A 16,437-nucleotide genomic window follows, 5' to 3' on the forward strand; every position below is an offset into this window, starting at 1 on the left:
ACAAATAGGAGAGAAGGCTCTGCACATGCTTACACCCTGAATGCCTTGACTTCCAGAAGCTTTAAAAAAGTTGAATGAACACATCTAGTCATTTACACTGGTAACTCTGCTGAAGAATGGTTTGCAGCTGCAGTGTGGATGAGATATGGCACCTATGTGTCATAGATCCAAGGAGCACAAATCTTTCAGGCCCCACGTTGGGAAGTCTTCCTATCAAACTTGTAAGATTTGTAGTTGAGAGGAAATTTTCCCACCAGTCAAGTTTGCAGGGACCATTATTACTATTGTTATTATTACACTCCTGCCTTTCTGTCTAGTGCGGAGAAAGCTCTTTCTGTAGCTTGTTACAACTGGGCTATTGGTCCTTTAAAACATCTAAAATTTGTCATAAACTGTTAAGTAGGGCTATTTCAGTGGAGGCCAGTGATAGGACAAGGGGCTGTGGGTACTAACTAGAACACAGGAGGTTTTACTTGAACTTAAGGAGAAATTTCTTTATTTTGATAGCAATGGAGTACTGGAACAGGCTGCCCAGAGAGGTTGTGGGGTCTCCTTCTCTGGCATCATTAAGAACCCGCCTGGACACATTTCTGTGCAACCTGATCTAGGTGATCGTGTGTTAGCACACAATCCAGAGGCCCCTTCCAACCCCTGCCATTCTATTATTCTGTGATGGCTGTGGTGGAAATGACTGCTCTGTAGACATCTCTGAATCAGAGTTTTGTGTTGGCCTGTGGCTGACTTCAGGCCTTTTAAATAAATGTTGTTGTATTGGATGGGATGATGCACTTGTATTGTAGTAAGTCTCAGAAATCAGAGCAGAAGATGATCAATTCATCTTTTCCCTGCAAAAGGGAGCAATGGTCATGACACTAACAACTTTTAAGCATAGCTTTGTGTTAAGAAAAACACATTTTCAGGCTTCATGTAAAAACTACTCAAGATTGGTAAAAAAAAAATGAATTGAACAGCACATAGCTTTTAAATGGCTACCATTAATGTTGAGTTTCATCAGAAAACCTGAAGTCACAAAGTTATTTTGCCCTTTTGTCACCTGCAGTGTTGTCTGCCTCTGTTTTGGCATGGAATTCAAAAATACAGGAGAAAAAAAATTTAACCATTACTATTTCTGACTTGGAAGGAAACAAAAAAGTAAAACCAAACAGTAAAATCTATCCCTTCCCCAAAGGGTTTGGGAATCGAAACTTTATCTCTGAAAATGCTGATTTCCTATTTCATAACTTTTTTCCCCCTAATTAAAATAAAGGAATAATGATTATGGAGTTTAGTCAAAATCTCACTGCCAGTAATCTGCAAACTAGCATTGCTGAACACACAGCAATAGGGCAATAAACATGTTCTTCCTCAGGGACATTATTAAACACCCTGCATATTTATTATCTCAAAATGGGAGCAGGTCCAGATTTCGAAGGCCACTTTTCCCCTTCCTCTTCCTGAGCTGTAATTCAGACCAGCATATAAATATTTGACTTGATGTTTATGTAGAAATATTAACAATATAAAACTGCTGGAAACAAAAGAACATTAACGGCAGAGGGAAGGAATGGCTTGGCAAGATTGTCAGCCTTAAAGGGCAAGATTAATTTATAATCCTTCTAGATTCTGCTGTACAAAAGCAAATTTGCAAAGCTTGTAGCTTATAACAAACACTGTGTAGCTCTGCAAGTTTACATATGCTGCTGTCACTAATGTGAAGCAACCTTAAAATGGGATTTTTAGGGATTTTTTTTTTTTTTCCTTATGTGGAAATAAAGTAGTGATAGTAACAAGGAGTTTCTGTATTTGTCTATATATAAATTCATGTGAGTTTGGAAAGTGGAGGAATTCCAACTGTGTGACTAAGCAGAGTTCTGGGCAGGACACCCAGATGTTTTCATGTGGAGTATTTTCCCGTGGTATAAAATCCTGGGAAAGGAGGAATGTGGAAGGGAAAGGGGGAACAAAACAAACAACCTGAAAGTAGTCTTCTTTGTAATGACTTTATGATGACTAATAAAAAGGACTGACTAATTGGGAAAAAAGGTGTGATGGCTTCCTGGTTGGTTGGTTGTGAAATAAATGCTTTATGTCCCACGTGGAATATGTCTTTTCTCTTTCTCTCCTTTTTATTCCACCCCACCCCCCTTGGTTTGTAGCTGTTTTATCAATATAACAGGAGAAACAGAATTAAATAAAATGTCACAGTTTAGACATTGAACACAGAAGCAATGGAATAATTGAAACTCCAAGTAATGAAATAAAATATGGTAGAGGTAAGATAGGGACAGACTAAGGACCTGAGTAGCTATTCCAGGGTTTAACACCAGAATTGCACAGTGTTTTCTGAATGATTGAAACTATATTCATAATTGTATATTACCATGCAACATGTTTTATAGTTATATGTTATTGGCAGGTAGTGCACCTTGACATGAAGTAAAAGATCAAAATGGCTTATGTATTTTCAGAATGATTTTGAAAGATTTCCTAACAGCTTATAACTTCTTGTTTTCTGCCATGCAGGTCATCAGCAGTGAGGGGGCAGAGGGAACAAAATTTCGGCTCTCTGGTAAGGGAGTAGATCAAGACCCAAAGGGAATCTTTAGAATCAATGAGATCACTGGGGATGTCTCTGTGACCCGAACCCTTGACAGGGAAGCAATTGCCAATTATGAGGTGAGTACTCACAGCAAAGGATCTCTGCCTTTCTGTTGATACTATATACTTTTTGAGCATGCATTTCCTTTTGAAAGGGCTGCAGTTACTGAAGACTAAATTGCAGCTACTGTCCTATAAAATTTTCAGAAGCAGCACTTGTCCTTTGGAAATGGTAAATGTGTTTATTTTTACATGCATTTGAAACTCCACTCTGCTTTCTGCATGTAATTTCTGTCATTTATCTTCAGTAGAAATACTGTCTGAATATTGTGTATGCAGTTGGTTTGTGAATACAAAACTGTGTTTGGACAAAAGGAGATCTTTTCAGAAAGTTGTCACTAAGGTACTACGTGGTTATCCTTTTTCTCTCTTATTGTCAAGCTGTCAATGGAACGTACAATCCAGCTCCAATTCTGGATATCTTTTAATAGAGATAAAGGGGATTCTGTTAATATGAAAATATTACCAGATATATATGTCTGAGATGTAGGTCTCCTACAAAGACTTCACTAAAGAATCCTTTCCTGTTCAATAAATGTTATATTTATCCCCACTGAAATTCTAATAAATGAGCTCTAAAATCTGCAAGGCAACTGTGCCACAGTGTCCTGAAATGTGTAGTACAAATAGATGATCTGTCAGTTAATGTTTTCTCTCTAGGACTTGAAATGTGTAGCCAGATAAATTGTGTCTGGCCACTTCAACAGAGATGAGCAGCAAAACTCCAAATGACAGATGGTTAGCGTATTTGCATGTTGCCACTTGTGCAGCAGCAAAGGGGACTCTATCCTCATGTAGCAGTGACCATGCACTACTCCAGGCCATGGTGGGGACAGGCTGTGCAGTGATCAATACTTCTGCTTTCAATGCTGCTCCTCTCGTCTGAAGGAGTTTGCCAGTTAGATGACTAGTCCTACTTGCTGAAACAGCACTGATAAAATTTACCATATGTTGGTTTTCAACACTTAAACATCTATTTCTCATTCGAGCCTACAGTGAAATGTATGTTAACCACTCACACATAGGATTTATGGTAGTTACTGATGTCCTTCTTAAAAGAAAAGCATTGCCATTTCTCTTTTTAACACTGTTCCTTGTCTTCATTTACCAGCTGTTTCTTACTTTATCACTGGCTTTCCACCTTTAAGTGTTCAATATGAACCTTGAATATTTTTTACTAGAAAATCATAGTAGTCTTTTCAACCTAATGCATCAAAGCACAAATTGCCCTCCTATCTGATCTAGCATAGTATACACTTAAATTAAACCCAAACCATTTCCCTAGAGCATCATTTTTGAAGCAATACAAGTTGTATACAAATACTGCAATGTAATAGGCTATCCAGAGAAGTGTGAATGTATATCCTAATAGGCTGTAGTGCTTTCTAACCTGTTATAGAGCACCCCGCTCAGTGTGTTCACTGGCATCCTGTTGTGCAAAACATAGCTTAAAGTTCTGCAGGAGAACCCTTAACTTGATTACTTTGTCTTTGAATCCAGTCCATTGCTTTCCAATAAAGATATATCAAGGTGTCAGCAAGGCAGCAGGATTTTCTCCCTAATTTCCTCAGTGCACCAAAAGATGAATTACTTGAAGACCCTTAAATTTCTCTCAAAAGTGTTTTTGGATTTTGTTTTCATTTGAGCTTGCCCTTGCCCAGTATTGATGTCCTGAAAGAAAATGTCATAGTGAAGGGCAAAGAAAGAAAGAATAGGTCACTTGGGGGAGCAGGGGTGTGTGTGGATAAAAATGTTCTTTGCAAGCCATCATACTCCCATATATATTGTCAGTGGTGGGACAAGGATAAAGAGATTAAATCCTTCCAGCTACAGAGAGGGCTGCTTTGTGCTGAGCATCAATTTAATTCCTATGTTTGGTACACATACACTCAAGGGATAAGGATGAAGAAAATGTTAATAAGGCACAAAATAGAGCTTTAATGATCATGATATTTCATAGAACCTAGCAGATTTTACCATCTATGTACTTCAAAATGTTTTAAATTTGCTAAGAAAGGTTCATCAATTGAAAAATATAATTGAGTGCTTGAGATTCTACTGTTGGCTACTCTCTTGGGAAAACAGATTCTCTGGGCTTGTGCCTCTGTAATGGTCAAAGAAAGTAAATCAGCTTCAGTTTTGAATGAATGTTGTTTATGAGGAACTGCAAAAGGATGTAGGGGTATTATTATGCCCATCAGAGGCAGGTGGGTTTAGAAAAGTGTGTACTAATTCCTGTTTTCATATAAAAAGGTTTGATAAAGAGCATCCTGATAGGAGTTCTCTGGATCAGATTGAACCATTGGATTTATTTGGGGGCTTGATACAACCTGTTGATGAAACTACTAGATGATGGTTTGCAAATGGGCATATAAGAGTGGATGGGGAGAGGGATTGTGAACAACAAAGCTCAGAGGGTTATGATCAATGGTACAGTGTCCAACTGGAGACTTGTAGCTAGTGGTGTTTCTCAGGGGTGAGTACTGGGTCCAGTCTTATTCAACATCTTCATCAATGACCTGGATGAGGGGTAGAGTGTACTCAACATGTTTGGTGATGATACAAAACTGGAAGGGTTGGCTGATAAATTAAAAGTCTGTGCCACCATTCAGTGAGATCTGGAGAGACTGGAGAGCTGGGCAAAGGGGCCCTGTGTGAGTTTCAACAAGTGTAGAGTCCTGCACCTGTGAATTAAAAGCACCATGCACCAATACATATTAGGAGTTGACTTGCTGGAAAGCAGCTCCATGGAGAAGGACCTTGGAGTCCTGGTATAGTTGTGTAAAAACTGATGAAAGAACTTGATGGGGAGACTTAATATGGATTTTCTAGTCCAAATAAGTGAGATACACACCACCTAAAAATTGCTGATAATCTGTGCAGTTCCGAGTTCACTTCAGAACCATAGTCTTTTCTGATTCCAGCAGCAAGGAATATTTGTGACTTTTCAGTTGCATCTTAAACAAAGTGCTTCTAAAAAGAGCTGTGATAAAAGTAAAGGATGCCAATGAAGCCAAGTTGTACTAAGTGTTGATAAAAGACTAGTGAGATAGGAAACAAAGCTTCAGATACAAGGCAAATGAACACTAGCTGAGAAATAGTGGTTATGGGGTTCTCTCTTAATTAAAACCACAGAGCTCATTTTTAAAATCTTACTTTTATATAGATAATGTATTTGTAGGCAGAATTATTTCTTGCATGTAAAAGGAGGGAGAGTTGCATATGTTGATTGCCATGACTGAGACAACAAAAATTGCTGAGCTAAAGAAATATGTTTTGTTCTTTACCCAAAGTTAGGTAGGCTCAGAAGAAATGGGAACAATATTCCATTAGCTTTTTACAGTAAACACATGAGATTTTGATTAGTCATCCCTTGGGTACAGGACAAAGCCTGAAGTTGTATAAACTTGTATCCCATTACTTATCACTGCATGTGATCCCTGCAGAAATAAAATCCACTTCTGTAATCTTTTAAGCATCAGTGGCAAAGTGCCAATCAGTCAGCTGGGGGCTTTCAACTGAGTATCAAGATTTTAAAGGATGATGCCATTGCTGATGTTGGTTTTTTTCATAGCTGCTTGCCAAGTCTATATGTGTGGAAGAGAAATAATCAGAAAGTGATCCTTTGCAAGCGTGAAATGAGGAAGCTTGATAAAACTATTCAACAACAGTGTGCAAATTAGAGCTGTGACCAAATTTACCTGGGCAATTTGAACTGTTAATGAAGAGTTAGTTTTAATTATTTTTTAAGTGAAGAGCTTTATTTGTTTTAGAAAATGCTTAACAAGCAGAGGTGTGAAATCAGCTTTCAGGTGGTGTTTTTTTTTTTCATAATGACAGATCACACTTCTGTGAAAGGATGCCTTGCAACTGGTAGTGGCAGACTGAGAGATTCAGAAAATATGTTTAAAAGACTTTGCTCTGTTTCTGTACGTTGGAAGTAGGCTGAGAACAGACTAAAGAATTCAGACCAATCAGCAGCAATAAATGTCTTGTGCTTTGGTTTAGTTTATGTGGGATTGTTGTTTCAGTGACTGATTCCAACATTTAGGGTGATGCTGCAGTTCTAATGGTCTGTTTCTGTGTTTAATGCTTCACAATGATGAGGAAAAGTGGCTTCATCAGGTGCCAAGGAGTGTTTTGTGAGAAAAAATTCTAAGTACTTGAATGCATTTTTGCAGGTTCTGAAAGTATTACTGTAACAAAAACCTGGACCTGAACTGCTGTAATTTATCCTGTACAGAAAAATGAATTTGTCTTCTCTGTAAGTCCACTTCAGTGCAGCCATATTCTTTTCAGGATGATTTATCACACCCTGATCCTGAATCTCAGCATAGCCTGGCTGAGATACCTTGAATGAAATTAAGGTTCTTGGTCTAAAGCTCTGTATGTCTGTTTGTCTCTCATCAACAAGCCACACTTGGTGTCTGTAGTCTCCAACAAAGCTTTCTGTCCATAACAGCATTATGCTGCAGAAGCCTCTATGAATCTTAGGGCAACTTGTTCCATCTTGTGACAACACTGGCCTGGTACTGAACTTTGTTTCTGACATAATCGTTCACGACGCAGCACTGCTTTTACTTGTGTGGGGAAAGGGCAAAGTAAATTAATCTGTCAACCTGAAAAAAAGCACCCAGTTTTCACCTGAAAACTAAGAGTGATGGATTAGCAAAAAAATATAATAAAAATTGTTTCTTCCCATTTTTCTGTAACAAATAGATTTTTGGACATAGAAGGTATTTTCTAGGATGCCATAAATTGGAGAGAAAGAGATATTTGGTGTTAAAAGATAATTAGTATTCTTTTTTTTACACTGAGATTATGAAATGTCAAGATTAAGTATTAACAGAGATTTCCTTAAACCTGTAAGCAGAAATGCAACATCAGAAACAAACTCTGCAGAAGTACAAATCTTAGATCTTTCAGTGAGATCTATTTGGATACACTCCAGAATTCATAGTATCATAGTATCAGTCAGGGTTGGAAGGGACCACAAGGATCATCTAGTTCCAACTCCACCCCCATTTCATGGGGAATTGTTGGCATTGATTTTTTACCAAGGTCAAAACTAAGGTGATCACTGAGTGAATGAATCAAATATTTGACCATATAAATTTTACATAGAATCACATTTCTTAAAAGAAAGATTTTAATAATTGCTTGCAAGCTGGGATATAAATGGGATTTCCAGCTACTGGAAATATCTCTTTCTCCCAAGGTTGGTTTATGGGATAAAAAGAAAATCTGCCAGGAAATGAAGTTACAATTCATGTTATTTTTATATGTATTCTCCCATTTTGTCTTAGGGGGGAAAGATATCTGTTTTATAAAAACTCTGTAATTTACCGTATCTTGTTCATTTTTACTGTAAATAGCCTATTCAATATATGCTGTAGATCTTAATGTTATGAGATATCAGCAGGGTACTGTGATTCATTTTAGAGGCCACTAGCATCCTCATATCATTCCTGTGAAAAGCACACAAAAGCCAGCAGTTAGTTTTGTTGGAGGGCAAATACTTTGTTCTTAGATCTAACTGCTTGCATGGCTTTGACATCCCTGCTGTTCAGTAGCACTGTCGTGTCATTTGTAGGAGGAACGCAGAGAAGTTTTATTAAAGGCAAAAATCAACAAAGGTTTGTTTATAACCTATAACTGTCAAGACAAGGAATTGGGCTTGGATTTCCATGTTAAAAATAAGCCAGCCTCTAAACATCAGGCATAATTATTATTTTCTTATTGAAGCGAAAGAAGTAAGATTGCACAGCAGTAAGAAATAAAGGAAAATTGGAATTTACAGAGAGAGTAACAGATGACTAATTTTGGTTTAATGATTTTTCTTTGGGTTTTTGTTTGTTTGTTTTTGTTTTGCTAGGGGGTTTTGTGGTTTTTTTGTTTGGTTGGTTTGATTTGGGTTTTTAATTTTTTTTTTTTTTTTTCTTTTCCTAATAGACTACCACTCCTGGAAAGAATAATGATGTGTTCAATAAAATGAGGATACTAATGAAATTTTTGCCCTATAATGTTAATAGTCTGTGAAAATACTTTTGCTGTTACATATTAATTGCATTTCAAGGCATTTAAGAGTTATCATGTTACTCCTCCTCTCTTCAGCATGATCAGTTTGTTTCTTTTCCTTGTCTATTTGTCTTACAGCTGAAGACTCACTGTTGTAGGTGAAACACAAATACCTAGGAAGACACTTTACCCTTTCCCCAGACCTTAAGTTTTCCTATAGTGAAAGGAGGAACTCTTCCCTTGCAGACTTTGGTCATTGATCCCAGTATTAGGACATGAGAAAAGTTTCACAGAGACTGATGAAGTTGCACCTCTCTCATGTCAGAGCATGCATGTCAGGTCTGAATGAAAGAGAGGGAAAGACTAGGTGAGCTCCTCCAGCTTAGGGCTGTACTACCCTTTACTTGATGCATTCTAATTCTGTGCAATCTGTCACATTTTATGCTGTGTACTCAGATATGCCTGGTTATGCTCCTGCAGCAAATGAGTAGTTTAGAAGTTAAGAGGAGTGTTGCGGACATCTCTGTTTTGGGTTGGTACAAGTCAAGCAACTTGGCTAGAAATTCTTTTTTTTTCTGCTCAAAAACTCCTTTTGAACCCAATTTGATACATTGACATTCTGCCAGCTAATCCTAGATTAAGTAGGAATTCTTAATCTTTATGAATGTTGAGGAGGGTCCTCTTTCATCTCTCATTAGGTGGGTATTTGTTTGTTTTCTGGATAAAGTGCGCAGGTTCTGAGATTCTTGATTCTTTGCTGAACATGAAGAAATGTTGCACTGTGGCTCAAGTCTTGAAGGTCTGTTCTTGTTGTTTTGCACACTACTTTAAGCTTTTCCCCACCAAGAGTAACATTCAGAATACAATACAGACATTTTTTAATTTTGGTTACTCAGATCTCCATATCTCTCATTCCAATAAAGAAGTCTGCCTTCTTTAGATATGTGATCAAAACTCAGAATCTTAATGTGCTACTTGTTGGAAAATAGCTATGCATTTTTCTTAACCTCAGAAATGGGGGTCCATAACAATCTATAGCTTCTGCTTTTTAATGAAAGCTGAGGTATGGTCTGTTACAACTATCTCTTTTTTCTGTTGTTCTCTTTTGTTCTTTATGTATCTGAGTAAAATCATATTACCTATTTTATCCTATCCTGCAATCTTCTATTCATTTTCCACTTTCCTGCATGTCTGTCTTTCCTGCACTTTTAGCTTTGTTCTGTAGCCTTTCTAATCCCCCCCTGTCTTTCTTGATGTTTCGTATCATTCACTTACAGCGTTCCTACACTCCCTGCATTTCTTTATTCAGATGTACTGACCTGTTTTATGCTCTCTATAAGCAGTGTTGCTATAGGTATGCATAACCATCATCTAAGCATAAATTTGTGTTGTGATTGTAGAGAACCATTCTGCAGTCTGTGTAAAAACTGTGCTGCTTTATCCCTTCTAATCGGCTGTGCTTGTGACTAAATTCCTTTTGAAACCTAGGTTCAGGAAATTCTTGACTTTGGATTACTTACTACATGACCCTGCCTTTTCTTTGATCTTGATGAAACAGTCTGGGTACTTAATATGTCATGCTAAGAAATTTTGGTGGAAAAATAAGCTTTGTTTCCATTTCAATGCTTTTTAGACTGTACATCTTTTCCATCAAATTATGCATATCAATTTAAGAAGTACATTGTTGGCTAGAAATTCCTGGCATTTGGTTTATTAAAACCAATTCTGATCTTAATTCAGCCACCTCTGGAACTGTGCTCTGCTCAAAAGTGGTCAGTCTCAAAAAGGGAGGTGTATAATAGAACCTCTGATACAATAATTAGTTCTGTGATTTCAGAACTGCAATTTTAATTTTTGGTCTCTAAAATGATTGTAGAATAGTGGGCCATAATTTTAAAGCTGCATGTGTTTGTGACAAAAACACTGGAGAGATTTGTAAGTTTCCTGCAGATGTGTTAATTAAAGTGGAGCGGTGCAGTATTGTAGCAAAATGCATGAAAATAATTTGTCAGAAATTAAGCAATAAGCACACCTCAATGATTTGGTTTGTGGAGTCTGTTCCATTGTGCATGTTTCTCTAAAATCATTGAAGGGAATTACACTACAACTAAATCCCCTTATTAAATAGCATGGTCCACCTGAACGTGCAGTCAAGGTGTCTTCAAAATCTAAACTTTTTGCACCTCCTGTTTCTTGCAGCAATTTTTAGGAGCCCTAATATGACATCATTGTTTCACATGGCTGCTACTATCACATGTTAATTGTTATGTATTTTTTTTCATGTCTGTGAGAGACTGAGGAAAAAATGACAGAATAGGTCATGCTGTGTCTATTGCTGAAAAGATACAAAAAATCCTGTCTGCAGTATAACATTTAAGAAAAGAAATATAAATTATTGCAGTGATTGAAGTCTAGGATCCATTTGCCTGTGTCATCTTCAAAGCTGTTTGGCTGCACTATTTTTAGTCCCCTGTGGGATTCATCTGTTTCTCAGGCCCACAGATGAGACAAATGACCATTTGTGGGTGGGTGATAGTAAAATTTTATATTTTGATCTGTAAAATGAAATTAGAACAGTTTATGGGTCATCTTCCCCCACCCTAAAATATATCAGCTGTCTCTCTCTTACCACTTTGATGGCAATTGACTGTTACTGAGTTGTGTGCTGTGGGTACTGTGAGCAGCATCATATGGCCCTGTAGCTAGACCTAAGTTAACAAATCGATGCTGTGTGAGCATAAATTGAATTTGTTTTCCTCTTGTACCACAGATGAATCCTGGTGTTTACACGAAATCAAATGTAAGAAAAGGCATGTTTTGTGAATAGAGTTCTGACATAACATTTGCCCATCAAACAATACAAGGCTAATTGATATACAAATCCACCTTAAAATAATACAGCTGCACTTCAGACTGTTGCATATGTGTTTGTGTGCAGGTTGCTTTTCTCCGATACCTTGATTAAATACCTTACATACACACCTAAAATTATGGCCCAGTGCATAAGTAAAAGTGTGCCATGTCATAAAACTTAGTGTATCCTGACAGATTTATACACAACTACCTTTTCTATTCCACTCAAATCTCACTTCTGTTGCAGTCCTGGAAATCCTGTTTCCATGCTTAGCAGCATGAAATCGCCAGTTGTAAGAGTCTACTCCTGGTGTGACTCAACAAAGATAAAATCACTTGCTGCTTGCCCAGACAGTACCAATCCTGGATGCAAATCACCTTGTGATTGCATCGTGATAACACTGGACTGCAGCTGGCCTATAACAATGACCCAAGGACCCAGCCATCACGCCTTCAAGACAGCTATCAGATACCCCCAGGAAGGGAGGGTGATGAGTCAATGGACTCTCCACCTGTTTCCTGATGTGTAATGGGTGTGTGGACAGGTTAGATGGAGAAGGGAAGGCGGAGGCCCTCCCCCCCCCTCCATCTAGACCCCTGCCTAAACACACAGGATTACACAGAAAGACTTCCTGGGGAACGATATCTGGATACTTATGATTTCCTGGCTCCTGAATTCCTGAGGGACAATGCTTGGACACATACCTAAGGACTAAAAACTGTATAAAAGACTTGACCACTACTGGCTCAGGGGAAGAAAACCGCAGAGGAAGAAAACCGCAATGGAGGGAAGAAAAACGCAGAGAGAAAAACGCTGAAGGAGGACCATGCCGCTGAGAAGGAAGGAAGCAGACTGAACCCTCTCTCCATGTCCTCTACTCATGGAGCTGACCCATGCTGCCCAGAGGGACCTCATCTGTTCTCCAGCCAAAGCCTCAGCACCCTTTCTCTACAGACCCAGGCTGCCCAGAGGGACCACATCGCATCTCCAGCCAAAGCCTCAGCACAAACCTAGCACCTCATGCAGCACCTTTCCTCCGCAGACTCAAACTGTCTTGGGGTGGGTGAGGGGTGTGGTAATATGATTCCTTTCCTCTTCTCTCTCTCTCTTCTCTCTCTCCCTCTCTATCTTCTCCCTCTCCCCTTCTTATTTCCATTTTCCATTTTATGTATGTAATAAATAGTCTAGCTGTTGATATTTTGGCCTCGTTTGTGCCGATTAATTTCACAGCACGGGAATATTCAAAAGAACTAGTCTCCTTCCCTCTCCGGACCGAGACATTTAATTGGCGTAGTCGGCAGGATTCCCGTGCAGTGAAAGTATCACAGCAAAACTATTGTATTTCTGAGAACCCCGAAATGTGTGTGTGTGTCTGAGACGTACTCTGAGTACGAAGTGAGTGCGGAGTCCAGATTCGCGTTTTCACTCTCCCGCGAGGGAAGTGGCCGGAGAAGGACGAAGCGAAATTTTCAGAGAGACTGTGTGGGAGTTCTCAAAAGCTTTCTATGTGTGTGCTTTCTCAAGGAAGATTATCTGGGGTACAAATTTTGAATTTATAGTGTGACCTCCTTGAGAATCCTCTGTACCCTGCTTTAAATGTGTGTGCTTTCCCGGGGAAGATTAACTGGGGTACAAACGTTGATTTTATAGTGTGGCCTCCCCGAGGATTCTCAGTACCCTGTTTTGGTAAACCCAGTTTTTTGTGATATTTGTAAAGTGTGTGTTCTCTCAGGGAAACAGAGTGACTCTTCCCTGAGAAACATAGGGTTTCTTGTCCCGGTGTAACAGAAAATTTGAGGTACAAAAGCCGAGAAGCTTTTGCAAGTGTGGGTTCTCTCAGGGAAATCGTGTTACCTCCTTGAGAAGCCCAGATTGGTTGTTTTTTCTTGTGTGTGACCTCTCCTGAAAAATCTATTGTGCATTTTTCCTGGAGAAGATTAGTTTGGAGTAAGCTTTTTAAAAGTGTACGTTTTCCAGGGAAGATTTTGTTGGTACAAACAGTGTTTTGATCCGACTCCCTGTGAAACTTAGTGCCCTATTAAGAAATGCCTTGTGAAACAAAAGAGATGGCCCGGAGTGAGAGGCTTTTTAACCTTTTAGAAGCTCACGGTGCCCGCCCATCTGTACCGGTACTTGACTGGGCCCGTGAAAATTGGCATAATTTCCAGAGTGTGGCTGATAGAATTGTGGCCCTGCAGAAAGATGCAAGAGCAAAAGCCGGAAAAGGCAAAGGTTTTATTTGTGCGGTTTTAGGCGCCTGTTTAGCTGCTTCAATGAAGGAGAAAGAGGAATGGCATGAGCGGGACAATACAACTATTTCCTCTTTGCAGGACTTGGTTTCGTCACTACAAAGCCATGTTGCCACTTTGAAAGACGTAGTGGCAGACCTTAAAATTCGATTGGAAAAGGAGAGGAGGCAAAATTCGTATTTGGACTCAAAACAGGGTGTGAATTACCTGGAGTCTGCCCCTGTGTACCCTCGGGCAGAATTGGCAACAGCTAAGGAAGCTGCTGTGCATGTGAGACCTCTCATTAAAACTGAAGTTTTATATGAGGATGGGGAAACTACCCCCACTGTCACAACTAAAGATGCACCTTTCTCCTACACTGTGCTGGCCAAAATTCGTAAAGAATTTGCACGCTCTGCTGGGGAGTCTGAGGTGGAATATGTGTGGCGAGTTTCACAAACTGGAGGTGATCAGATTATGTTAACAGAAGCTGAAGCCATGGGCTATTGGGGTGATAATGTTTTTCTAACCACGAAAAACAGGAGTGGACCCTGGAGCCTTACCCAGCGAGCTGCCTATTGGGCAGGGGGGTTTGATCCAAAGGAGAGAGGAGAACCTGTAGTTCTGCAGGGAGGGATGAATCAGATAATGGAGAATGTGCAAAAGGCTGCATGCCTGCAAATGATCTATGAAAGAGAACTAAAACATCATTTTGAATCCCCCCTTTCTCTTCTGGTGGATGCAAACAGAATGACTCCTTTGATCAGGGGTCTCCCTGACTCGCTTAAAATAAGAGGTATCGAGCTCCAAAAAGAAATAGCTAATACCCCACTTTCTTCCAGGACATGGGAAGATTTGGGAAGGGAGTTATTAGATTATGCCAGGCAGTATGATATTCCTGAGGAAAGTAAAAAACCTCAAACTAGAGGCTTGAGACATGTGAAAATGATTCACCCACCAAGCCCCCAGGGCCAGTCGCGCCGTATTCCTAGTAGGCACCTGGCTAGGGGCAGGGAACACTTGAATACCCGGCAATATTGGTGGGGGGTGGGTCAGAAGAAAGGTATCCCAAAAGAAGTGGTTGATGGGGTACCCACGAGGCAATTAGAAATCATTGTGAAATGCTGGCCTGAGCCTAAAAAGAGGGCTGAGGCCACTGCTCCTCTCTTTGTGAAACCATTTGGTGAGGGGAGGGGTATGCCCCCCAGGGCAACTAAGGGCTTCACTTCTCAGTGGTGAGTCGGGGGTGAAGCATGAGTCAGAAGATCACCAAATGAAAATTGTACGTGGCTCGGGACAAAGCTTTTGTTTGTGTTTTTGTTTGTGTTTAACTTGGCTTTGAGAGAACCTGAAACAATCAACGATACTTCCAGGCCCATTCAAAGTAATTAAGCAAACTCTTTCAAGGGACATCACCTGAGAGGGTGACTGTATGGGAACCTGGAAATACCAGTTTTGTATGTTTTAAGGTTGAGTTTCTTATTTAAGTCTAATGCTAAAATTACCTGTTGTTTAAGTTATAATGCTGAATTCTACTTGATGTATTGTCAGAAGGACTTGTCTTGTTACAATATAGAAGACCTCTCAAGTTTTGCATCGCAGAAGACATCTCTTCAAGGACTGTACTTTCCATAGCCCCGCAGACATTCAGATCTGGATGGAAGCTCTCACTTCAATTCCAAACTGAAGGACTGACGGGGTGGGGGGGTACGGGTTTGTTCTCTTGGCTTCCAGGAGGAACAAGGATGCTTTCACCTTGTGTAATTACCTGTTTAAATTTTGTTCTATTTTGCTAGTATTGTTAATCTTTCACCTTGTGTAGTGTCCAATATGCAATTTGTGTCTAATGATGGTGTACAACAGATTTGTGCCATTAGCCAACCAAAACTTATGTCTATTGAAAAAAATTGTTTAAAACTTCTTTCCTTTCCTTTCTTTTCTTTCTTTCTTTCTTGCTTTTATCTTTGATTGACGGGGTGGTGTAAGAGTCTACTCCTGGTGTGACTCAACAAAGATAAAATCACTTGCTGCTTGCCCAGACAGTACCAATCCTGGATGCAAATCACCTTGTGATTGCATCGTGATAACACTGGACTGCAGCTGGCCTATAACAATGACCCAAGGACCCAGCCATCACGCCTTCAAGACAGCTATCAGATACCCCCAGGAAGGGAGGGTGATGAGTCAATGGACTCTCCACCTGTTTCCTGATGTGTAATGGGTGTGTGGACAGGTTAGATGGAGAAGGGAAGGCGGAGGCCCTCCCCCCCCCTCCATCTAGACCCCTGCCTAAACACACAGGATTACACAGAAAGACTTCCTGGGGAACGATATCTGGATACTTATGATTTCCTGGCTCCTGAATTCCTGAGGGACAATGCTTGGACACATACCTAAGGACTAAAAACTGTATAAAAGACTTGACCACTACTGGCTCAGGGGAAGAAAACCGCAGAGGAAGAAAACCGCAATGGAGGGAAGAAAAACGCAGAGAGAAAAACGCTGAAGGAGGACCATGCCGCTGAGAAGGAAGGAAGCAGACTGAACCCTCTCTCCATGTCCTCTACTCATGGAGCTGACCCATGCTGCCCAGAGGGACCTCATCTGTTCTCCAGCCAAAGCCTCAGCACCCTTTCTCTACAGACCCAGGCTGCCCAGAGGGACCACATCGCATCTCCA

The 16,437-nt window shown here is 39.9% G+C and overlaps 1 protein-coding gene across 2 annotated transcripts in view; it reads left to right on the forward strand.

Annotated features, from left to right (window-relative positions):
• CDH13 (cadherin 13) overlaps positions 1-16,437 on the forward strand; it is a 489,323-nt gene that overhangs the window by 234,025 nt on the left and 238,861 nt on the right. For both annotated transcript variants that reach the window (XM_054169942.1, XM_054169941.1), the window contains exon 5: positions 2,524-2,676. In XM_054169942.1, the coding sequence (XP_054025917.1) occupies positions 2,524-2,676 (153 nt within the window). The remainder of the gene's footprint in view (positions 1-2,523; positions 2,677-16,437) is intronic.

This window comes from Dryobates pubescens, chromosome 19 (assembly GCF_014839835.1).
Source record: "Dryobates pubescens isolate bDryPub1 chromosome 19, bDryPub1.pri, whole genome shotgun sequence".
Classification (NCBI taxonomy): Eukaryota; Metazoa; Chordata; class Aves; order Piciformes; family Picidae; genus Dryobates; species Dryobates pubescens.